We start from the raw sequence: 24,654 nt of genomic DNA, 5'->3' as shown, positions 1-24,654 counted from the left end.
CAAAGCACCACGCACTGTACCAGGACCTGGGAGACACAGAGAAGGACAAAAATTGAAGTAGACAAAACAGAGTCCTTGGCTTCAACATCTCCTCTCCATTGCCAGTGACCAAGAATTGAACGAAAGTGAGTGTAGGTTGGGACACAAGTAGGAAATAAGTTTGAAGGGAAGGGATTTGAAATTGAAATGCTTGCCAAGGCCAAAGTAGCAATGGAAATAAAATCATTGCCACTTGCCCTTTGTTTATGAGAATTATTGCTGGTTAAATGATAAAGTAATTTTCAGGGTTGATTAGGAGGATTTCCACCAGAAAAAAAAAAGATGATTGCTTCAATTTTATGGTTTGAAATAATCTATCAAAGACCTTCTATGGTCAGTATAAAGTAAGTCAACTATTTTGTGGTTTCCACTGTGCTTTTTGTCTTTCCTTGACTCTGTGTGAGTCATATCAGGGTCTATTCAGGCCACAGAAATAGCAGAAAAGGAAGAGGCACTGGTGGCATTTCTCCCAGTGTGATCAACAAAAAGCCCACTAACCAAGTTTACCATGAAAATGAGTGTGTACAAATTCACAGCAACTGACTCTGCTATTAAGGCTTGAATTCCTCTTGTGCTTGGTTCTTGGAACTGTCCAACTTTTTGATTAACTGAGAATTATCAACATTTAGGACATAGAAAATTGTGATTCTATGTCACAAATACAGAGGAAATCTTTTACCTTATTTAAATAGTATAGACAAATGAGTTAGATAATTTAAATACCAAGAGAGTGTGTTTGTTTTTTAACTTGAATTTTCTGGTTTGATTCTAACCACCCAGAAAGGGAATTTTAAACTATTTCCAGCCATACTTAAGTGCCATGTAAAAACTTATCAGAAACCAAGACAAGAGAAACAGAATTTTATGATGAAATTAACGAATTGTCCAGGGGAGTAATTTCTGGTCAGTATTTTTAATATTCAATGATCGTTGAGAAATTGCATTTCATTTTAAAATGCTCAAAAACTGCTCAAAGTGATCGTTTTTGGGTCTCCCCAATATGCAAACTTCTCATACCTAAACTTCTGAGGAATCAAAAAGTTGTTCTTTCCTTTGTTCTTTCTTTGCTTACTGTATATATCATTATAAAACAAATAGGTCATTTTAAAGAAATGTGTGCTTTTAATCAATCCATTAAATAACACATTCTGAGAAAAATACCTATTTTGTATAAGGCACATTGTTTTCTCCTAAAAATAATACTAACATACTGACATATATATATATATATATATACTGAAATATATATATATATATTTTTAATGTAGCATATGGCACTGTAATTGGAAAAAAAGTTTCTAAACATATCCAGTTGCATATAGTATGCACATAATTCAATAGAAGTGACAACTATTTAATTGAAACCCGCTTTGTCCCGCCTCCATCCTGAAACGATATCTCACAGGTCAAGTATCTGTCCATAGCTTACCTGTCTCACTTCCAATCAAAGGCTGATTTGCAAAATGCTTGACAAAATCCTTCAAAGATGAGAATTCATTAAAGCCAAATTTAAATGAATATCCAGTATATTCAACGTGAAAGTGTTTGACAGAGTCTTTGGCTCTAAAAGGGAAAAAAATGTTTAATGTTATTTAAGAAACGAGTATCTTTTTTGAAGGGGAATGTAACCTTGGGCATTAGCATCACCATTAAACCCTTCTAAAAGCTGAGAGTTATGAGACAATCACTGGAACCCCTGGCACTTAAAGAATAGCGCTGGTTTCTTCGGACAGAGCGTGTTCTCAATTTTTCATTCTAATGAAAGACAAGAGCCGGTGCTCCCTGTGTATTCTCTGACTTGCCGAACGAGTCTTTGAACATTAACCTCTTAAGGGGCATGAGTTTAAGAAGGGCAGGAAGAGAGATGATAGAAATGGCAATTCACTCCCTCCTCAAATTCTTCTCTGTGCCTGGCCCTCCTCCCTTACTTGTTTGGGAGTCAATCCAAATTCTGCTTCTGTCACTTAATCAGTTATGTGAGCCCAGCCCTTTGCCTTCGGTGCCTATTCCTCTGCCTGCTGAATAAGATATCAGATTTCCTACATTGTCATTCTCCACTTCATTTTTGGAATAAGACAGAGAATTAAATTTAAAAAAATTTATATATATATATACTTGATTTGACCCAATCCTATCTGTCTAGCCTCACTTCCACCATTCCTCTCTTGCAGGGCATGCTCCAACTTTAGCAAGCATCAGAAACCAGAAGCACCTGCCGGGCCCAGATTTCTGGGCCCTATCCCCTGAATTCCTGATTCAGTAGGTCTGGGGCGGGGCCTGAGATTTGTATTCCTAACCTGCTCTCGGGCGATGCTACTGGTCTGGGGACTGCACCTTGGGAACTGCTGTAGTCCAGCCGTGCCTACTATTCTCCTAGGAGTTTCCGCCTTTGTCCCTTAGCTCGTACAGTTCCCTTCACCTGTGACTTCTTCCACTTTGTTTCCGATCAAGTTTCAGTTCAAATGCCACTTACTCTATCAAATATCGCCTGCTACTTCTGGCTTGAGTTACTTGCCTTTTCTCTTCTCAACAACCCAAGCACTTACCTTGTTTTCTTTCACGGCATTTACAGCGCTCTACTTTGTAGTAAGGTATTTGGATATGGTCTTATTGCCCCTGTGAGGCTATACTTCCTGATGTCAAGGTCTTTGAATCTTGTACAGCACTTATCAAAATGGTAGGCACAGAGCGGATGCTTTGAAATATTTATTATTAAGGAAGTGAATGACCAAATGAATAAAAACAATCATTCTCCTGAGCTGGTCTGTGATTCCTCTTACTTTTGCTGGTGGTTATTATTTTTTAAAGCATTTCCAAGTGCTTGTAATGGAAATTAATATTTTATATTTTACCTTTGTATATAGATGTAATATATATGTCATCTCTTTGTAAGGAGCTTATGATCTAATTGTTCAGGCGAGACATAGAAAAGTGAAAAGTTAACATTCTTTTAGCCAACAATTCCACAGATTTGTTTGAGATCTGGGGGAGATCCATGCAATAACGGATCAACAATCTAACCACTTTAATGTAATTTTAACATTTGCTGTTGATTTGAGAAAGCACAATTCCTGTTTCCCCCAAAGCAGAATTCTATTTTTGGTGAATATTTTTCCCCAAAATGTTTTTTAGACAATTTGTAAATAAAATAAAACAATAATGGTTTGAGGTTATTGTCTGGGTGGCCGAGGGCAATTACATAGAGTCCTCACATCACCATTCTGACCCAGGGGCAACTCTCTGTGAACCCAGAAAGACTTGCTACATGTCAGTGGAAGCCAAGGGGACAGATGCTGACAGATAACCAGTGACTCTCCCTGATTATCACATGACTAGGTCACCTTCTCTGAAAGGGAGGCCAACCAGGAGAAAGGGGATGGGAGAGAAGCCCTGAAAGGACTGTATGATCACTGTTTTGAGCAGGGCATAGTTGGTGGGGACTAGATTAACTTTCTTAATAGGGGAAATGGAAATTCAAGAAAGGCCAGTCCATTTATAGAAAAAAACTAAAAGTTGCATACTGCCTGCTTCAGTTTGTGATTATGAAAATTGCACAGCCACAAGTCATTCTGATTTTCCAGAGGAAGCAAGGAATAGTGAAAGGGACACTGGGCCAGGTTTCAGGGATGTGATTCTGGTGCTGTTTCTATCACTGATTTATTGGGTGGAAGACACTTTACCACTTCAGGTTTCAGTTTCTTCATCAGTCAAGCAAGAGTTTTGGATTAAACAATTCATAAAATCTCCTTCAGCTCTAACATTTTTTTCTCCACCAATGGAAGGGGCAAGAATGTTTTTTGCAGGCTCACCACTCAGAGCTTGGCATCCTCGGACCTGCTGGTCTAGCAGGAATCAAGAGAATTCGGTTCTCTGGCAATCTGAGTGTGACCATGAAGTCAGTGCCCCTATAAATAAGAGATGGGACCCCACTGAATTTATAGAGTTCTCACGCATCCTACCTCACAGAGAGAGAGTACAGCCCGGTCCTTTCATTGCTGTCTCGCAGAAGGTAGCTCCCGTCGCATCCATTGGAGAGGAGAAGAGCCTCGGCTGCATGGCGGGTGAGGTTACCATGGTACCACCTGCAGAGGAGAGAGCAGCACTTTCACTCAGGGTGAACCACAGGGGACTCTTCCTGCACTGGGTTTTCCTCTCAGCAATATTCTCCACTCTGGTAGCCCCGACACCAAACTCTGAGCCAAAACATCAAGAAAAGGAAATTGCTGGATGAGGCTGAAGGGGAAAGGAGAGAGTTGGCTAATCGCAGAATGTTATGGGTTGAATTGTATCCTGTTGAAGTGCTAAGCCCTAATACCTCAGAATGTGGCCTTATTTGGAGAGAGGGTCTTCAGTGAGTTATAATGAGGTTATTAAGGTGGGCCCTAATTCAATAGGACTGGTGTCTTGTGAAAAGGGGACTTCTGGAGACGAACTTGCACACAGGGAGAATGCCGTGTGAACATGAACAAGGCCATCTGCAAGTCAAGGAGGGCAGGCTGGAGCAGATCCTCCTTCACAGCCCTCAAAAGGAACCCACCCTACTGACGCCTTGATTTCGGGCATCTAGCCTCCAGAACTGTGAGATAGTCACTTTCCGCTGTTTAAGCCACTCATTTTGTGGTACTTTGTCGTTGCAGTCCTAGCAAACAAACACACACTTTACTTTGTAGACAGAAAGATTTTTGAAAATCCAAGTCAAAAATAACCATAAGAATAGGTTTTGGGCAATTTTCTCTCTTTCTTTTGGTCTCTCTCACACTCTCTTTCAAAAGTGTGGTACCACCTTTTGCAGTGTAGAAAACCACTGAGCTGTCATACCAGAGTCCATTGTCATGAGGGAAATGAAGTTGAGCACAAAGAATTCAGATGTTTTATACAGAGATGCAAGCCTCATCCAATATTGTTTCAAACTGAGAAATATCTGCACAGCTGGGGAAGTCCCAAGGAGATTCAAACTGATGTACGTGTTTTAAAAAACAAAAAACAGGGCTTCCCTGGTGGCACAGTGGTTAAGAATCTGCCTGCCAATGCAAGGGACACGGGTTCGAGCCCTGGGCTGGGAAGATCCCACATGCCAAGGAGCAACTAAGCCCGTGAGCCACAACTACTGAGCCTGCCCTCTAGAGACTGTGAGCCACAACTACTGAGCCCATGTGCCACAACTACTGAAGCCTGCGCGCCTAGAGCCCATGCTCCGCAGCAAGAGAAGCCCCTGCTCGCCGCAACTAGAGAAAGCCCATGCGCAGCAACGAAGACCCAATGTAGCCAAAAAAAAAATTAAAAAATAAAAATAAAAACCAAAAACCAAAAAACAGAAACACATCAGAAAAGGTAAAATATATCCACAGTAGAAAAAAAAAAATCTGCGTAGTTCTAAAGAAAACATAATGAACATAAAGCTTTTTTCTGTCCCTTAACCCTCAGTTCCCCTGTTCCTTTCCCCAGAGGACCCCACAGTTAACCATGTTTTGTGCTTCCTCCTGAGGGGTGTCCCGTGCACGTAGAGGCATGCAGGCCTGTCCGCTGCCGCAGTTCTATGGAAATAGAGCATTCCAGGCACACTGTTGTGCACCTCACTCCTGTTTCCTAATGACAGTTCTTTCCCGTTCTTTCTAATGAGCTGGTAGAGAGAGTTCAGTGTGGTGATGAGGACTGTGGGCTCTGCAGTCACTTTGCCTGAGTCCCGATCTGGGTGGCACCTCTTATTAGCTGTACCACCGTGGGCAAGTTACCTAACCAATCCGGGTCTCCGTTTTCTCACCTCTAAAATAGAATTAATAACAGTTGTACCTTGTGGGCCAGTTGTTAAGTCCTTCTCACATTGACACATATGAAATGGTCAAAACAGGCTTGGCAAACAGCAGGGCTCAAAACACATTAGGAGTTGTCATGAAGCCATTGAGATCCACAAAGCCATAACTTGCAATGTATCTTCTGTGGTGTGATTTTCTTGTTGCTCAAATATAATTGTTTATTACTTTCAACTTACTGCAGATAAGAGAAAGCTAGGTCCTGGGGACAGTAGCTGCTGCAAAGGACCAACGGTCCAGAGCAGTGGAGGGAAAGGGGACACAAGCAATTACACAAATATTGATAATGTCAGTGAACTAAGTACTGTTAAAGAGATGTGCATGGTGTACAAGGAAGACCCCTGCTCTGGGGGTGAGGGATCCTACTGGGATGTCCCTGTGGCACGATGTTTTCACCTGATAATAAAAATTAAACGTAAGACCAAATGTAGAAGGAAGTTTCTACATAGGTCTCCAAGCTACCAGTTTTCTAAATCTGCATTTCCTAATATCTGCTTCTTTAACACATTTCCTCTTTGGGGATGAGATGCCTCCATCCTGTGTTAGAAACGTGCTTGCTAGCTGAAAGCAATGGCAAGGCAAAGCATTTTATAAGAAATCCCATTGACTTATTTACCCATTCATTGGACTAATTCCCAGACATGCTCAAATCTTCATGGAATGAAATTCCTACAAAAGACAATTGGAACCTAAAACTAGTATGTTGTATGTCAATTATACCTCATTTTTTTTTTTTTTTTTAAAAAAAGGACAGTTGGAGGAGCTAAAAGTGAGGCTATCAAAAACTTCAGGTTTGGTTACAGACAAAATTCTAATTCCTTTTGATAAGTGAAATCTCTACGAGGTCACAAGTTCTTAAATACATTTTGCCTATAATTATTTTTTGAATGAACATTTCAGCAAACCATTCAGTTTGAGCCAATAGATTACTTATTGGAAGCAACAAAATTTGTTTATTTGTTTATTTATTTATTTATTTTGGCGGTGCAGTGTGTGGGATCTTAGTTCCTCCACCAGGGATCAAACCCGTGCCCCCTGCATTGGAAGCACAGAATCTTAACCACTGGACCACCAGGGAAGTCCCTTGAAGCAACAAAATTTGATCAACAAAATTCTAAATGTAAAGAATTTGGACATTCCTTGGGATTCTTTTCAACAAGATCTGATGTCTGTCTAAAGCATTTACAGAATTCTGATCATTCTAGCTTGGCGACAGTTTTTACTGAGAACTTTTTTATGGTAATCTTTTAAACAGTAGCTATATATCATAAACACATAAGAAATCCTTGAATATAAAGCAAGAAGGATCACACTGTGCTCTCATTTGGAACATGTCAGGGAGTGTTAATTTCTGGGTGAGAAACGTCACTTGGTTGAGTCAACATCACCGTCACAGTTTTCACGGAGTCCTGGGCCTGGGCAAACCTAAGACAGAGGCTTCCAGGCAGCACCTACGCTTCATGATGTCTGCAGGGCAATGAGGACCCTCACGCCCCAAACAACTCTTCCACAAATACCTAAACTCCCTGTCTTAATTGAGTTAAGCATCCTTTCCTAGGAACTTCAGATCAGCATATCTTCCAGGGAATTGACTATAAAGCCAAATAACATTACATACCCTTTGCAGGAATATGTCCATCTTTGGTAAGGATGGTTCAAGACTGTGTACGTGAAGAGTGAAAGGTTGAAAATACAGTCTTGTTCAGTTGGTAGTTTTCCCATAGTTAACCTTCTCTACCTTCTATCATTTAACTTTATAAATCTTTATCTATTAAGTTCAAATCTGTGCAAGGCATTGTATTAGGCAGGTCAAAGGGAACACAAACCCAGGCCGAGCCTCAAGAAGCCATTAATCTAGTCAAAAGGGTAAGACAAGTACTTTGCAAACTACATCCAAGAGAGAGTAAAGTATCCAGTGGGGGTTATAGGAAGAAAGATCAAGGCCATTTTTTGAATGACCCAACATCTAAGTAGGCCTTGAAGAATATGTAAGTTATTTTTTAAAGTGTGCATTATTTTTTTCTGATTATAAAACATATGTAGTAAAAATTAAAATATGTACACATACAGAAGAGAAAATGAAAGTCTTTCACAGAAGAGGAAATATGTATTTCAAATAAACAGTCTCACTATTAATCAGAAAAATGCAAATTAAAACAACAATGCAGTACTTTTGTAATCCACCAGATCAGCTAAAATTGAAGGGTTGGTATTAAGTTCTGGAGAATTTGGGGGCCATGGATATTATCATCTACTGTTGGCAGGTGTTTAAGTTGGAGGGGAACTTAGCACATCTAGTGTAACTGGACATGCACACATGACCAGCGACACCACTTCTGGTGGCTTGTTAGTGAAACACTCGCACGTACACAGAAGGAAGTGTGAATTAAGGTGTGTACGGCAGAGCGTTTGTGAGAATAAAAATTAAGAGCCATCCTAAATATCCACCAACAGTGAGATGACAGATAAGTGCAGTGCAGTGAGTGCTCATAGGATGAGATTATGTTAAAAGTTAACCGAAAGAGTTTGAAAAGCTAAGAGCGTTGTTGGTTGCCAAATGCTAAAGGCAGGGGGTTGGGTGCTACCAACACATTGTGAGGGGGCACCAGGAATGATTACCACCCTCTGATGGCCGATGCAGTCCTGAACAACTGAGAATTGTCCCTCTCAGAATGCTAATCACTCCCCCACGGAGAAACACGGAGTGAATATTTGTGTCCACGCACATCAAAGTTGATAGATCCCAAAACATATTGTTAAGTTAGAGGAACTGGTGGCAGGTATAGTCTGAAACCACTTAATTTTGAAAAATCTTTCTCATTCCCTCCAAACAATACAACACATACACATATAATAATATATAAAACACAAAATAGAAGTCTGATAAAATACACACCAAACTCATAAGTTTGGTCCTTAAAAGAAGGAACCAGGATTGAGGGCGTTGTTAAAGGGGACTTTAGCTCGATCAGATTTTCCTAATTTAGCTTGTTCTAATGAAAAATAAAATAAAATACACACATATATTAATTGGGTAACTAAAATTTGAAAAAAAGAAAATTGTATGTCTACCTTGATCCAACCTCCAGGGCCCTGTTAATGTTGGCTTTATTTAATTATTTTACTTAATTTACTTATTCAGCTATTGTTTATTGAACACTGGAAATGATCTAGCATTTGCGGGGAGGGAGAGAGAGACTTTTTCTCTATTTAAAGTCTGGTGGGATATGGAGTGACAATCGTTCAGGGAGCTATTCTGTGCAAGGGGAATAACAGGAACAAAGGCCAAGAAGCAAGAGAATGCCAGGTATGTACAGGGTCAGAGCCCTGCATCCTGGGGTGAGTAATTCAGGTGAGTGCCAAAGGGCAGCAGTCAGGCATGGCAAGACGAAGCTGGGAGGAGACTGATGCTGTCTTATACTGGGCCCTGGATGCTGACAGTTCCTCGGCTGATGTCTACACGGCTTTTTGTGGATTAATATGCATATACAATAGCTCATTACATAGAGTCCTAATTGCACGGGCCTAAAGTTCCTGTAATTGGGACTGTGTTTAACATTTTTAAATTTTGTTCTTCTGATTATTAGATGGAAGAGTCAAATTTTAAGGGGCTTGAAACTTACAAAATTTGGAAGTCTCTTTAAGAAAATTAGTATAAAATTACCAAAAAAAGAAAAGAAGAATTATTTAGAATGAGAAATCACAATAGATTACAAATTTTAAAAGCTGACATCAGCAAAAGGCAACCTACTGAATGGGAATAAATATTTGCAAATCATATATCTGATAATGGGATAATATTCAAAATAGATAAAGAACTCATACAACTCAATAGCAAAAAAACAAATAATCCAAAGCAATCCGATTTAAAAATGGGCAGAAATCTGAATGGACATTTTCCAAAACAGACACACAGATGGCCAACAGATATATGAAAATATGCTCGACATCACAAATCATCGGGGAAATGCAAATCAAAACCACAATGAGATACCACCTCACACCTGTTAGAATGGCCATCATCAAACAGACAAGAACTAACAAGTGTTGGTGAGGATGTGGAGAAAAGGTTGGTGGACATGTAAATTGGTGCAACCACTATAGAAAACAGTAGGGAGGTTTCTCAAAAAATTAAAAATAGAGCTACTATATGACCCAGCAATACCACTCCCAGGTAATTATCTGAGGAAAATTAAAACACTTATTAGAAAAGATATATGCACCCTCATATTCATTGCAGCATTGTTTACAATAGCCAAGACATGGAAACAACTAAATGTCCATTGACGGATGAATGGATAAGGAAAATGTTTTATATATGTATATATATTCAGCCATAAAAAGAGTGAAATCTGGCCATTTTTGACAACATGGGTGGACCTTGAGTGCATTATGCTAAAGGAAATGTCAGACAGAAAACGATAGATACCGTATGATCTCACTTATATGAGAAATCCAGAAAACAAAACAACCAACCAAACTAAACTAAACTAAAACAGACTCAGAGATACAGAAAACAAATGTATAGTTGCCATAAGGGAGGGGGTTGTGTGTGAACTATGTATAGGAGATTAAGGGGTACTAATGACCAGATATAAAATAAATAAGCCACAGGGATGTAATATACAGCATAAGGAATATGGTCAATAATATTGTAATAACTTTGTAGGGCACAGATGGTTACTAGACTTAGCATGGCGATCATTTCATAATGTACACAGATGTCAAGTCACTATGTAATACACCTGAAACTAACATAATATTGTATGTCAACTATATTTTAATTAAAAAAGAATAAAAATTCACCAAGCTTTAACTATGAAAAGATAATAAATAAGTAAAAATAAAACAACAACAAAAAATAAACGAAAAACCAAGTTCATGGATAGAGAGAACAGATTGCTGGTTGCCAGAGGTGGGGGAGGAAGGGATAGTGAGATGGGTAAAGGGTACCAAAAGGTACAAATTTCCAGTTATAAAATGACTAAGTCGTGGGGATGTAATGTACAGCTTGGTGACTACAGTTAATACCACTGTATTGCTTATTTGAAAGTTGCTAGAAAAGTGGATCTTGAAAGCTCTCATCACAGGAAAATAAAAGTTTTGTTCACCATGTGTGGTGATGGTTGTTGACTGGAGTGATTGCAGTGGTCATTTTGCTATATATACATGATCAAATCCTTATATTTATTTTACTCCTGAAACGAATATAATGTTATGTGTCAATTATATCACGAATTAAAAAAATAAAAATAAAAAACTGACAAATATCACAAACATTTCAAAACTGAGAAAACGACTTATATTCATTAATTAAGTGTTTACATACCCCTATACCTTTTTTTCTCTATACTTTTGGCCATGTCATCTCTGGTTATTTCTTCATCTAAAAACAATTGTATACTACAATTTTCTATATAGAGAATAGAATAAGAATTCAGTCTTTCACCTATAATGTTTTTTTAAATTATTGATAGCATAGAAAAGTTATTTTCAACTTCACGATGTGATATTGCTAATGAAGTTTTTAGGACCGTTGGAAAATTTGAGTACCTCTATCAAATTTCTTTCATAAATGAGCTGTAAGATTTCAGGGTATTTAAAATTTTAATGTTCAGGGATTAATCTTAAATACTCTTTGAGCTGACTACATTTATTTTAACTACATCACTAGGGTCTGTGCAAGGCAGAGGACCTGAAGCTGAAGCTTCATTGGCTTCACTCTCTCACTTCTGGTGATTATAAAAGCCATGTCTGCTTTTTATTTTTTAAAAAATGAAATAATTAAAAATGTTTAACTTAGTCAATAAAAGCCACATATAATCCCTCATCGCAGAGAAAATCACAACCAGCAGCTTGGTTTATATTTCTAATTTTTGTACAGTGTGTGAATAAAGTCTAAACCCTAATAAGACCCTTATTCAATCTTTGTTTACATATTACTAATGATGCGGAACTCACTACTTCCCAGGCAAGCCCAGTCCATACTTCCATGATTGATGGCCAGAAAACTCTTGCCTATATATCAAATTAACGTTTTCTTGCTGTACGGCTTTCAACAGATGGTCTCAGAGCTACTTCTTGGATTTATATAGATGATACTTATACAAATAGTTAGAAGCATTTAGAATGTTCTCTCTTTTGTTTCCATCATCTTCAACTTCTCCTTTTACAATAGATTTTCAGTCCCTTGATCACCCAGAGAACTTATCTCCTCTGAATACCTTCTAAATTTTCAAAATCTATCTTCAAGGTAAGATCTGACGTGCAAAACAAAGCCCCATAGGATCTCCCCATTCTGGCTGCCAGGTACACTGTAAGGCAACCCAAGATTGCATTCGTTTCTTGACAGTTGCATCATGCTGCTGATTCACGCTAGACCTGCTGTGGATTAAAACCCCCAAGCAAGTCATCTTCCTCTGCGGCTCTGCCACTTCTCCCCCAGCTGCATTAGAAAGGTGATGTTTTTAGAATTAAGTGCAATAAGAAACCTTTTTGCTCCTGGGAACTGCCAAGCAGAAAGGAACGCTAATAAGCAGCTAACCTGGGTCACAGACACCCATGCGGTATCAGTGAAAATTTTGCGAGGTGAGAGCTGGCCTTTGTCTCCACTCTTTTCCTTAGCGATGAGTCCTTCTGCTTCAATGGCTTCTGGCGCGTTCGCTATGTGACACCACACGAGTAGCAACCTCTGTCTTTCTCATCTGCCAAGGTGACCAATAATAACACCTGGTAGGAAAACTCTCTTATTTTCATGTTGGAACACTGACTTCTTTAATAAACTTCTCATATGACTCTTTAACTTTTGCAGAAGAGAACAAGGTAAAAACTTTGCTATTTATACAACATATTATGAATATGCTGGACACTGTACTGCGTGCTGGGAATACGACTTCTCTGCTATTTGGGATAGGGTTCATTCTCCTGAAACTTAAAAAAAAAAAAAGCCTTTCTGTCTCATTTTCTCTGAAGAAGTAAAAAAGAGCAAGAAATTACTCTTTATAACAACACTTTCGAAGCGATGTTGTATTTTCCTTTTCCCCCAAGGTCCACACATCGTCATAAATAAGTCTCAAGGCTAATAGTCAGCAGAGGCTCATCAAGCTTCCAAAGAATATTTGTACTGGGTTTATGAGATTATCAAACCCACAGCTGGCCTTGAAGGAAAGAGTGGCGTTATCCCTCCCATGATACAGTAACAAATCAGGAAACACCCACCCACTAAAGAATTTTCATAGCTGCCTCGCAGTAAGATACAGGAAATAAGATCAACCACAGAGAAGGCAGTCGGGCTTGATCCAGAAAGCTGGTCCTCAGTTCTGCCTCTTCTCTCATTCCCGTGCCCTTTGTGTTAGAACCTTCTGGGAAATTGCCCCGGCCTATTGGAGCCTTCACAGTTTCTTATCCCAATCGGTTTCATTGTCTTAATTTGCTGATACAAGTTTATATCTCATGCTGCTCTGTCCTTTAAAAGAGAGGCTTTCAAACTTTTCGAATTGGCCCATAGTATAAAATCCATTTTGCCTCCCTCTCTTTTGCCTCTCTCTCTCTACACACACACACACACACACACACACACACACACACACACACACACTTACATTATAAACGTACACAAAAAACCAAAAAGTGTTATAGGAAACAGCACTATTCTTCTAAACACTACTTACTATATTCTTTTCTATTTCTTTTTAACAAATATTGATTGTGACCCACTAAATTAACTTTAAGAACACTCTTGGGTTGTACCTGATGTTTGAAAAACAATATGAAGCCTTTCCACTCAATACCCTGAGATTTTGTTAGGAATTCACATTTGCAGTCCTCCTAGACCTGCTGAATTATAATCTGTTTTTATCAAGAGCCCCACATGATTGCTATGCAGTTTAGTGTTTGAGAAGCATGGAGCTGAAGAACTCTTGGTCCTAAAAACTTTAACTCATTTCAGTAACCTTGATGGTTTGAGTGTACAGAGTGTGGTATCTAAAAGCGGGACAAAGAGAGCAAAGAATGTACTAAGGAGCTTTACAGTACTTAGGAAATAAGCACTTAGAGGAAACGAGAAGGATCTGTGGCAAATTTCATCAAAAAAAAATCCCCAAATAGCTGCCATCTTAGTGATGGGGACAGTAAATGGTATAGAAGGAGGAGCCCGTGAGGGGATGAAATGATCAGGGAAAACTTCATGGAGGAGGAATACCATGAGTTGGAACTTGAAGAATAGATATAGAATTCATCAAGTGTGAGAGAAAAAAGCATTCCAACCCGAGCAGTAGCATAAGCAAAGGCACTGAGGTTGACATATGCGTGGTGTATACAGGAAACAAAATGCCTACCTGGAACAGAGGGTCTATGTTGAGGAGTAATGCAAAACAAGACTGGAAGAACAAGTGGGCACAGAAATCAGTCTTGCATGTTAAAACATGAGCCACACATCCGTTTAGATTACATACATCTTGGGGAGAAAATTTCTTAGTAACCCACGTTTACAGATTATTCATATATTTAATGACATATTTTTCCCCTTCCTGGCAAAGAGAAGTGACATAGAACCTAGATTCTGTCCCTTCAGGCTTATAAAGAGGACATACATTTCAACCCAAAGCAATAATAGAAATTCCTAATTGTGTAAAAAGAGCTAACAGGCATTGGAGTTGAACAGCCAACAAAAGCTGTCTTCTTTGGAGAATTTTCACTTTTTTTTTTTCATTTTCAAACTTATTTTCACTTTTGAATGACGCTGACACACGTTCTGAACTCTCTAGACCAAAGATGGCAAATGCATAACCTATGATGCCATGGATAACAGAGTTTTCTTAAGGCCATGGATAGCACAGCTCATTGATCTGTCTTCTTGCTTGCTAAGTCTGTGCTTGGCCTCAGAATCCTGCTAACACAATGATAATAGAATAAAAAATGAATTTATTAGGCAATCTCAATCTAAGCAATCTTAACTTGGTCTCATGTGTCCTCAGCACTTGAGTCACTCCATGGGATTTGCTTTACTGCTGATTGCCTTTGTGTACATTTGTTCACAATGTTGGTGCTAGACACTTTGACTTCGTGAAAACATGAAGCGTTTGACTCTTTAAGCCATCAGAAATCATGGATTAAGGAAAAGGAAATGTCTTATTTAGCTCAAAAACTATCAGTGCGGCAATTTGTATTATAGTCAGGCGGTGGCGTATATTATGTGACAACGTGGTGTTGACCACATAAGCATGTTAAGTCCCCTGTTCACAAATGTGGGCTTACCTTTCCATTGATCATAGCAAATGGACTCTGACCAAGGAGAGAACCAAGGAGAGGCTTTGCAAAAAGTTTGAAAGTTCTATGTATCGTAGTGTGATACATAGGGGAGGCTGAAGAAAGACCATAGTCTTTGCAATCAGGAGGTTTCCGTGATGGAACCAGCTTGTCTGAGGCTTTCCACATTGCAGTTCTAAATGTCCACATTTACAAATGCTAATAGCAGAGCTAAATGGTGAGGCCAGCTGCCCCAGGCTTTAGGAAGCATACCTGAGTGATGACAGAGGCAGAGTATGTGAGTATTTGGTCAAACAATGAACTAAAGGTGGGGCCCCAAGTGTTTTTTTGCGGGAGTCAAGGCTCAGCTACAGGGAAACAAGACTGAAGGGGTATGGTAATTCTGTGGGAGTTGGAAACCAGGATAAACTTGTTCCTGAAGGAGCCTGATGAATGAGGAGAGAAGTTCTGAGAGATGGAAACACAGAAAGAGAGAGACTCAGAGATCCAGAGACACAAATGGGCACAAAGAGTGAGAGATACATAAGTCAAAAGCTGTAGAAAGAGAGATACTCAGACCTAGAGACAAGAGAAAGGCACAGCGACTCATGTAGCTAGCCAGAAGCACGTAGGGACAGTGACCTAGGGAACACAAGTAGAGACCCAATCAGAGTGGTCCAGGAGACAGAGGCAGAGAAACCAAAGTGAGAGAAAGATACAGACCCACAGAGCATGACTTGGGTCAATGCACCCAGGGCTGTCAGAGACATGAGAGACCCGCGGGCAGAGTCACGGATGGGGAGATGGGGGGTGGGAGGCAAATTGCGTCTCATTCCAGCAGAAGTCCTCTCCAGTCCCCAGGTCAGCCTGCACAGTACACGAGTGGCTGTAAAACCAAAAGAGCATCATTGCTCCTCCAGTGGTTGGGGCTCAGGGAATGTTTGATTTGGACTGGGAACCAAAGCTCAGAGACTGACTATAAAAACTATTTCATGGATAAGAGCTTGAGGGGGACTTGAATGCCTGGGCAGAGATCCTAAACCAGATGCTCTCTCAGGAGGGCTCATCTCGGAGTGGAATCAAGCTTGACTCTGCACTTACTGTGGTTATTCTTGCATCTTATATACATCATAAAATGCTGCTTCAGGGTAATTGTCTTTGGACTGTAGTTGCCATTGACAACCTACCATTGTGGGTTGGGACAGGAGACAGAGAAGGTCGCTTTCAGGAAGCTATAACTCTAGGAAAAAGTCCCAAACTTTGGGGGATGTAAGAAAAAGATCTTTGTTTCATTAGTTTATCTCCTGTCTCTTCCATTGTTCAGATGCTGCCTCTAACCAACGTCAATTTGTCCCAGCAGTAAAAACTTTTGTTAAGAGGACTGAGTGAGTCTGAGGGTAATAAATACAAGAACATCACCAGTGTTGATGTGGAGGGCTGAAGACAGGGACCTTGAGTTCTGGTCTTGGCTTTGACCCAACTTGGGACAATTCAGATATTTAAACATCTGCTCTTTGTCAAGTGCTGAGCTTGGATGGAATAGACAAATATGAGTAAACTACCACCCTGCCCCTAAGGAGATCACTGTCAAAAAGAGTGTACTGTGCTCAGCCTAGAGCAGGTGGCCAAACGTCTTAGGGCTTTAGGACTGACATCTAGAAAATGATTCTAAGATTATGTAGAGAATTAACCCAAAGTATAGACTCAACTGGTGGGGAGTCAGAATCGTACAAGCAATCACATGAGACCCAGGCAACTTTAGATATTTACAATGAGAAAGCAAACAATGGATAAATTAGAAGAAATTCATGCCATTAAGATTTTCAAAACTTCTTTGATGCCATTTTGAAAAAATATACAAAAGCAGAACTCATTCTTATTTGGATGTGAATCACTTATGTTTTTAGCTCAGTAGAATTACTGGCTTCCACCCCTGTTCCTTCCTTACTATTCCCAGGTCCTCACTCTAGTTTCTTATACACCAGTCTGTAAACTCTCTCACTCATTAGTTTTATTGTCTCTGGACTCATTATTATTGATCATGCTCAACTACCAGATTAATCTACCTTAAAAAAAACCCATGATGACCATGTAGTTCCACGTTCCTATAAACATTCAATGATTACATATTGTCAAATGATGTTTGACCAAAGTCCAAACTCAATCTATTTAAGGTCTTCTGGAATTTGGATCAATCTAAATATTCAAATTTTAATACAGGGAAACAGGATAGACTGGGAAAGACCAGACCCAGAACCTGCTTTGAGAAAGAACAAGAAACAGATGATGAAAATGTATGCTACCAGAAAGTAAGAGCAAAATTATATGCATGGTACGAGCACAATTCAATCTACGTGCACGTGCATGTGTGTGTGTGTGTGTGTATGTGTTTACAGAAAAATATTTTTTAAAGACTGGAGAGAAGTTGAGCAATATGTCATTTTGGGTGGTGGTACAGGGCTGACATTTTTGGTGCTTTTCTTTATTCACCAAATTTTCAGTAATTAATACATTTTATTATTATTTTAAAGTGTTTATTATAAATAATTCCAAATATACAAGAAAGTAGAAAAATTAGTATAAATAATACCCACATTTAAATAATACCCATATTTTAGGTGGAATAATTTCTAACTTTTTGCCAGATTTCCTTCATATATTTTTGGATGAATGTTTTAAAAGTAAGTTACAGATATCATAGCACTGTAATCTTAAGTAATTCAGCATGTGTCTCTCAAAAGCAACATTCTCTTACATAGCTATACTTTTATCAAAACAAATTAAGTTATTGCCCTTAGGCTTTTTAAAATTTCAATATTTTTGAACAAAGAAGGTCTAACAACAGATAACGGGAGCAGGCACTAGTAGTCCGGGAAGCAGGACCACAGGGAATCTGTAGGTGACCGAGTGACAGCCAAGACTTAGCTACGTGGGCTGTGGTTGGGTTCAGACAGGTCCACCTCAGGGAGTAGGAGCCAGAGCGTGGGGGATCAGACTAGGAATTTATCCTCGTTGATAGGATAATTGAGAGGAGTTGGTGGGGGCAAGAAATTAACCCAGGCTTAAAAAAAAAAACAAAACAGGCTAAGTGTATGGTTATGACACTAGAAACTAGAAGAGGAAAGCCAGGTGGAAGCTTTCTCATAGAATGTAGCTGAAGGTGGGCACTCTGAGAGGTAAAGACCAGAACAGGACTGAACGATGAGTAACTGCTGGGTCCCAGGGACTGGGAGGGTCTGAGTCCATGTGGACACTTTTTAATTTTCTGAATATTCATATGTTTTGCCACTTTTACTGTTTTATTCATGCCATTTTCTCTTTAGAAAATGTCTTATTCTCTGCCTTCAACTGACAAAATTCCTACGGGTTCCAAGGCCATCTTCTCCACATCCAATAATCTCCTTCTTTCTTGCCATCTGCTGTGTGCTTTATGTAGACACTGCAATGACCCTCAGTCCCTCTATCCTGCATTCTAACTCCACCCACTCATGCATTCTCTGTCCTCTGCACTGTAAACTCCTTGAGGGGACAGCCACTTCTTCTTACTGTCAGCAACTCACACACTGCCTTGTATAGTGTCATCATTCAACGGATGGGTCTATGAATAAATGGAAAAGAGAATGAATGAAACAAAGTGACCCCACTCAATGTGGAGAACGTGTGTGGCCAGATTTCCACATGTAAGTAGAAGGAAGTCACCGTTACCCATAGAGGAACAGAAACACAACTGAAGAGGAAATTCACTTTAGTTCAAGCAGAGATCAAACTGTACACTAGTTACATACTCTCGCTCGGCCACAAGAGAATCACCTTCCATTTTTAGAGTCCAAGATTACAGAATTGTGCCCAGAAGAGGAACAAGCTTTTTTGCTCTACTTGGTATCAGCTCTGTAAACAGCTTCCTTCAAAGCTTTGAATTTACTACGCTTTTCTTAGCCTATTCGATTTGCCTAGCCCCCAAAGAAAGGAATCTACACACGATTCAGAAAAGTTCTGATGAATTAGGATATTGACCTGGCTCTGTATGCATGTCTGTTATGTGAAGAATGTGAAAGAATAATGTCTTTTAGTAAAAAAATGTGTTGGTGGTAGTAATCACAGAACATTTTTTTCTCTCAGTTCTCACTAGCACTAACAGTGCTGATATAATAAGCGGGAAGTTGTGTTAGTGGAGAAGCATGTGGGCTCTGGAGCCAAACTCCTGGATTTGAAGGTTTATGAGCGTGTCATCTTGAGCATGTGATAAAAGCTCTGTCCTTCACTTTTCTCATTTGTGAGCAGGAATGTCACTAGTGGTAGTATCTACCTGGCAGTGATGTGTGAATTTAATAAGTCATACGAGCAAAAGGCTTAAAATAGTGCCTGGCACATGGTGAGCATCCAACCCTTACTAAATTGCCGTTCTTAGAAGGTGTACCTTCTTCCACCGGTGGAGAGAGAGTCAGCTTTGGAGTACGCGCCTAGGCACTCTCAGGGCACCACCTATGAGGTCTGTGACCTGGACAGTTCACTTGACTGATCTGAAGCCACCTTCTGCATCTATAAAATGAGCATAATCATACTGTATTGATGGTGTTACTGTGAAGGCCAAACGATGTGAACGACCTGGTGCTGGCAAATGACCCTCACAACAGGAGGGCAACCTGGTTTGGTGGAATAAGCATGGACTTGGGACCCAGATTCTCTGGGACTCCAGGCAGCTTGATTTCTCTGCTAGTGAGTCTCCTCGTGTATAAAGCTGGAACGTAGATACCTTTTGAAGGCCAGAGCTCCTGTATGCAAAATGCCTGCCTCTTCATAAGAACTCGCTTTGGTTATTGTTCCTTATTCCCTGGGTCGTCAGCAAACCACCACGTGAGGGCCAGTTTCTACCAGGGTACACGTTTTGGTGTAGACTGTGAGCCAAGCATGGTTTTACGTTTTTAAGTGGTTAGGGGGAAAAAAGAAGAAGAATATTTTATGACTCATGACAACTGTATGAAATTCAAATTTCAGCGTCCTTAAATAATATTTTGTTTGAACACCGTCACAGTCATCTGTTTCTGTGTTATCTATGGCTGTTTTTGCATGACAATGGCAGATGTGAGTAGCTGAAGCAGAAATCATAAAGCCTGCAAAGCCTAAAATATTTATTACCTGGCTCCTGACAAAAAAAGTTTGCTGATCCCTGATCTGCTCTAACCTTCTCTTATATGGGAAGCAGCAGAGAAATTAGAGAGTTTTTAATTAATTTACTTAAATATCCAGAGCTTAGAATCTACTTTCTTGACTCTGACAGCACAGCCAAACACAGACACTCCCTTGTAAAATTTGAGATGGGAAAATATATAAAAAAGGGAACATTTATTATATTTCTTGCTTGAAGGAATATGTCTGACTAGATAATTTGAATATTTAAAAATATGTTAAAATATTTTTATTTCACAGTATCCCTTTTGTGTCTGTAGTTATATAGTTTGTAGTTACATACAAAACTACATTGTTTTGTAGGAACCTTTGTTATAATCAAGGAATTGCTGGAATCGTAAATTGTTAACTGATTAGCAATTCTATCCTAGTTTGTTCCTTAGGTGGTGTCTCAGATATTCACTATTTGTTTCACAGCCCCGTCGCTTCATTTTGGAAGCCACATACAGCCTGCCCTCTGTTCCCAATACACCTCCTGCTTCTCACTGACCATTCTCCGCAGCCTTTGCCCCTCCCTCCCCCATCCCATTCGGCCAACGTGTAAGTGAAGCTGAGCAACCATTGGCAAATTGTGTTATCTCCCATTTGCTTCTGGATGCATTAATATGTTTAGGATGAAGGAAAATAAGTGTTTTTAGACTGATACTCTGCAAATGAGACACAGAAATGCATCTGAGTTGCTTGATTTAGGTACTTTAGAAAGAATGTCTTCTGAGCAAGTCGTGTGTGTCCTAGAAAGGCAGGGGATGGATTTGTTGCAATGCAGGGTTTAATTTGCAGAGCTTACAGATTCCAGAACCCGAAGAAAAATGGGACCAAAGAACAAAGATGTATGCCATCTCTTTAATTTAACCACCACCTTGTCTGTTTGTATCTATCAAAAATACAAACGTAAGAACCTACCTAACTACTCAGATAACCTATTAAAAACGATTACAAAATGAAGGCATTAAAATCAGCCACTTTTTATCTATCAACTGCTTTAAATCATTTTGTTTTTAAGGAGCATTTTAAAAACTGAACTAATTAGAAGTTTGGAGGTAGATTATACTTAACCAGTAGCCTAGAGGTTCAAAGAAGAAGTTTCATTTCATTCAGAATTCTGCCAGAGGCAACTGGTCATTTTCAAGTTTTCTCAGATCTTATGACCTATGAGAGGTATATCAGGATTGTCCTAGAGGCACAAATACTAACTCAAGTCCATTATTAAATTCTCAGGAATTTTGTAATCTTGTTGTTAAACCCTTGGCAACTTGAAAATGCCTGTGATTGGAGTATTTATACCGGGGAAACAGGCAGACTCTTGAATCAGGGCTATCCCTCACCCAGGTGGTTTATTAACACACCACTGAGTATATTAAAAAAATGCTTCTGAGGTTTCTTATTGGGGGGATGAAAATGTTCTAAAATTGATTTATGGTGATGGTTGTACCACTCTTTAAAGGCACTACAGGTTATTGAATTGTACACTGGAAATGAGTGAGCTCTATGATCTATAAAATATACCTCAATAAAATTGTTAAACAAATGCTCCCAAACCCACAGACGAAAGGTCAATGTTTATTAATGGCTTTAAGATTCAGGTACATATCCAACAAACAAGGGCCCATTTACTCAGTGCTTCTGACGGATTTCTATTCTATTCAGTGATTCTCAACCCTGGTCTTGCTCTGAACTCACTTGGAAAGTTGAAAAAGAAAATGCTCACCCCCAAGATACTGATGTCATTTGTCTGGTGTGTGGCCTGGGCAGGAATTTTGAAAAACTCCTTGGGTAATTCTAGCGCACAGCCAAGGTTAAGAACCGAAACCGTAGAGCAACTTCCCTAGACCACTGTAGCTTGCCTGTTGTTACAGAAACCGTCTTCCAATGTTCAAGACATTTCCAGGCCTTCTGAAATAGTGAAGTATGGACATAAAAGCACCTTTTTGGGGGGTGTTTCTGGGCTGTATTGAATGTCCATCTCTGCACATGGAGGGAAGACACAGTTTTGCTTCCTAGTGGGTTTTACCTAAGGTTGCTTCCTGCTACGGGCACTAAGGTGGGGAGAAGAGACAGTGTTTAGTTCATGTTTGTCATCCAAGTGAGTGCCAAGGGTACTCAAGCGCAGAGCCTAGGCTCAAAAATTGTTGAATTAAAGGACCAGAGCTGAATATTTCCTTTGTCTCTCTTCTCCTCTGTGGCTTCCTACTGATGGTGGGCTGGGAATCCATATAACCAAACACATAAAGAATGATAGTTGAATAACTTCATATGGATCTAAGTGAGAGCCCAGGGTCCAGCTTTAGTGCCTGGACTTTGTGACACCCATTTTGGATGCTCAGGGAACATTTTACCTCTGCAGTTTGGGGATTTGGTCTAGAAGGCTAGAGGTGTCCTGGAGCTCTGACTCCCCATAAGGGGAGTTTACTTTACTGAAAAGTCTAGCTGTTACATTTGATTTACCCTATGAAGGTAAAGTTCAATTCTGAGACCTCAAGTTTAAAATCTAAAGACAGGACTTACTGAGAACGCTTACAACACCCCAAAATACAATCTCTGCAGTCTTAAGGCAGAGAGATTTCATCCCTACTTTAGTTTTTCTCTGGTTAAGGACATAGACTTGGCAGATTGGAATCCTGACTTGTAACTGATGTGTGACCGCAGGCAAATTATTCAATCCCTTTGGTGCTTGTTTTCTTCCTTTGGAAGATGGAGAGGATCGCAGCTCCTCTGCCCTTGAGTGTTTGTGAAGATCAGAGCTATTTAGTGAGACAGCAGGTGCAGGTCTCGCCTCTTGGGAATCACAGCCAAATCAGCCTCACCAGGCTATTACAGGTGCTTCAAGGGAAAGGAGCAGTTTCTCTAGGAAATCCCCTACCCCTCTCTTGTGTAACATTTGCTTCTTTTATTACGTATCCTGATGCGTTGTCTCATCTGGTCCCTTCTTAAAGATGGGACTACAGTGCCTCTTCCTACCTAAATGTGTAACCTGTCTGGGGCAGTGTTTATCCTCTTCCTGACTTGTTAGTACTTAGAAGGCTCAAAGTTGCCCTTACAGACATGCATGCATACAAGAGCTCACAAATGCAGTGTCAGGAGCAAGAAACACATATGGGACACTGCTGCAGACACTTCCTCGTTCTTTCTCCTTTGAAAAAGTCCCTCTCCCTTGCTGTAGGGTCTAGGCTTTCTGTTTATCTCACCAGCAGTGCAGCCCTCTTACTGTCAGTAGCTTGGAGCTCAGAACTTTTTATAGCACATTTATTCATAGACCAGATCAATAACAAGGAAACCCAGCAACGACCGCGACTACAGCCCAATTCTGTCCCTAATCTCAAAGAACGTCCAGCATTTGATATTTTTTTGTCCCATTTTCTCCACCTACTTGTTTGCACATCCGGAAAGGTAATCCATACTTTCACAGTGGAATTGGGCCCCAACAGACACAGATGAGTAAAGTGGAAAGGGTAGAAGATTGGGGTGTCAGAGAGAAAGAGTGCTAAAGATAATCATTCATCAAGATGAGCATTTGCGTAGGAGTGAGGAGTTAAGGTTCACCCAATAAGCGCTTGGAAAAGGGGACCTGCCCTCTTACCCCAAGTCCTGGAGCAGCTCAGCTTCTCCGTCCGACCTGCTCCACAGATCTGAAGGATCCTGGGTGCTCATTTTCCCTTCTAGAGATTCTGCTCTGCCCATTCGCACGCCTCACGTCCGCTAAGCCCCTGCGAGGTGCTCTGGGTAAGAGGCAGAGAGAGACACGTTCTGCTACTCCTCACGCCCTCCCCTCCGCACTGCGAGAGAAGCCAGCTGGAGCTGAGTCTCCACCAGCCAGGAAGTGAAACTTGGTTACTCCTCCCACTGACACTCCCCGCCCTGGCCCCTAGGTGCTGGCAGGAGTGTTGTGTCCGTCAGGAAACACGCAAAGCTACGTAGCCGCCTCTGAGGACACCCACGCTGCATCATGCCACACGCAGTTTCTGGCAAAGGAAATGAAGATCAAACTGCTCCAACCGAAATTGACTCTTAATTCCAACTCTCTTCGTGAGGCCAAACCATAGTTTTTCCTTAGTGCTATTTGCCTCTGGTTTGCCGAGGATGCGCTCCATCACCTACACCTTCCGTCTCACCCACAAACATAAGGAGCATCGAGGAAGCTTCTGGATCAGGAACATCTTTCAAAGGGGTAAAGAAATCCGGCTCAAACCACTAGCTTCCATCATGAAGTCTGGTTTTTAGCACTTTCTCAATATTTCTGCTTCAATCACCTAAGCTTTCCAGCATACCCTTGACGTTCAGGTTGAGCATGATTCAGAGACAATTATCGTTCCTCCGTGGAAGAAGGACTGGGTGAGAAGAAGGTAGGAAAAGCTGCAGGGGGGGCCAGCCGGGT

General features: G+C 40.3%; 1 protein-coding gene across 1 annotated transcript in view; it reads right to left on the bottom strand.

The window, feature by feature from the left end:
- Positions 1 to 24,056, bottom strand: part of DAPP1 (dual adaptor of phosphotyrosine and 3-phosphoinositides 1) — a 60,120-nt gene extending 36,064 nt beyond the window's left edge. The window contains exons 1-3 of the mRNA XM_007172902.2: positions 23,860 to 24,056; positions 3,999 to 4,121; positions 1,469 to 1,602 (exon numbers count right to left, since the gene is read on the bottom strand). Of these exons, the coding sequence (XP_007172964.1) occupies positions 1,469 to 1,602; positions 3,999 to 4,121; positions 23,860 to 23,960 (358 nt within the window). The 5' untranslated portion in view covers positions 23,961 to 24,056. The remainder of the gene's footprint in view (positions 1 to 1,468; positions 1,603 to 3,998; positions 4,122 to 23,859) is intronic.
- Positions 24,057 to 24,654: the final 598 nt, after the last annotated feature.

The sequence above is a fragment of the Balaenoptera acutorostrata genome, chromosome 5, assembly GCF_949987535.1.
Source record: "Balaenoptera acutorostrata chromosome 5, mBalAcu1.1, whole genome shotgun sequence".
Classification (NCBI taxonomy): Eukaryota; Metazoa; Chordata; class Mammalia; order Artiodactyla; family Balaenopteridae; genus Balaenoptera; species Balaenoptera acutorostrata.
This window is presented reverse-complemented; position numbering and strand designations above follow the sequence as displayed.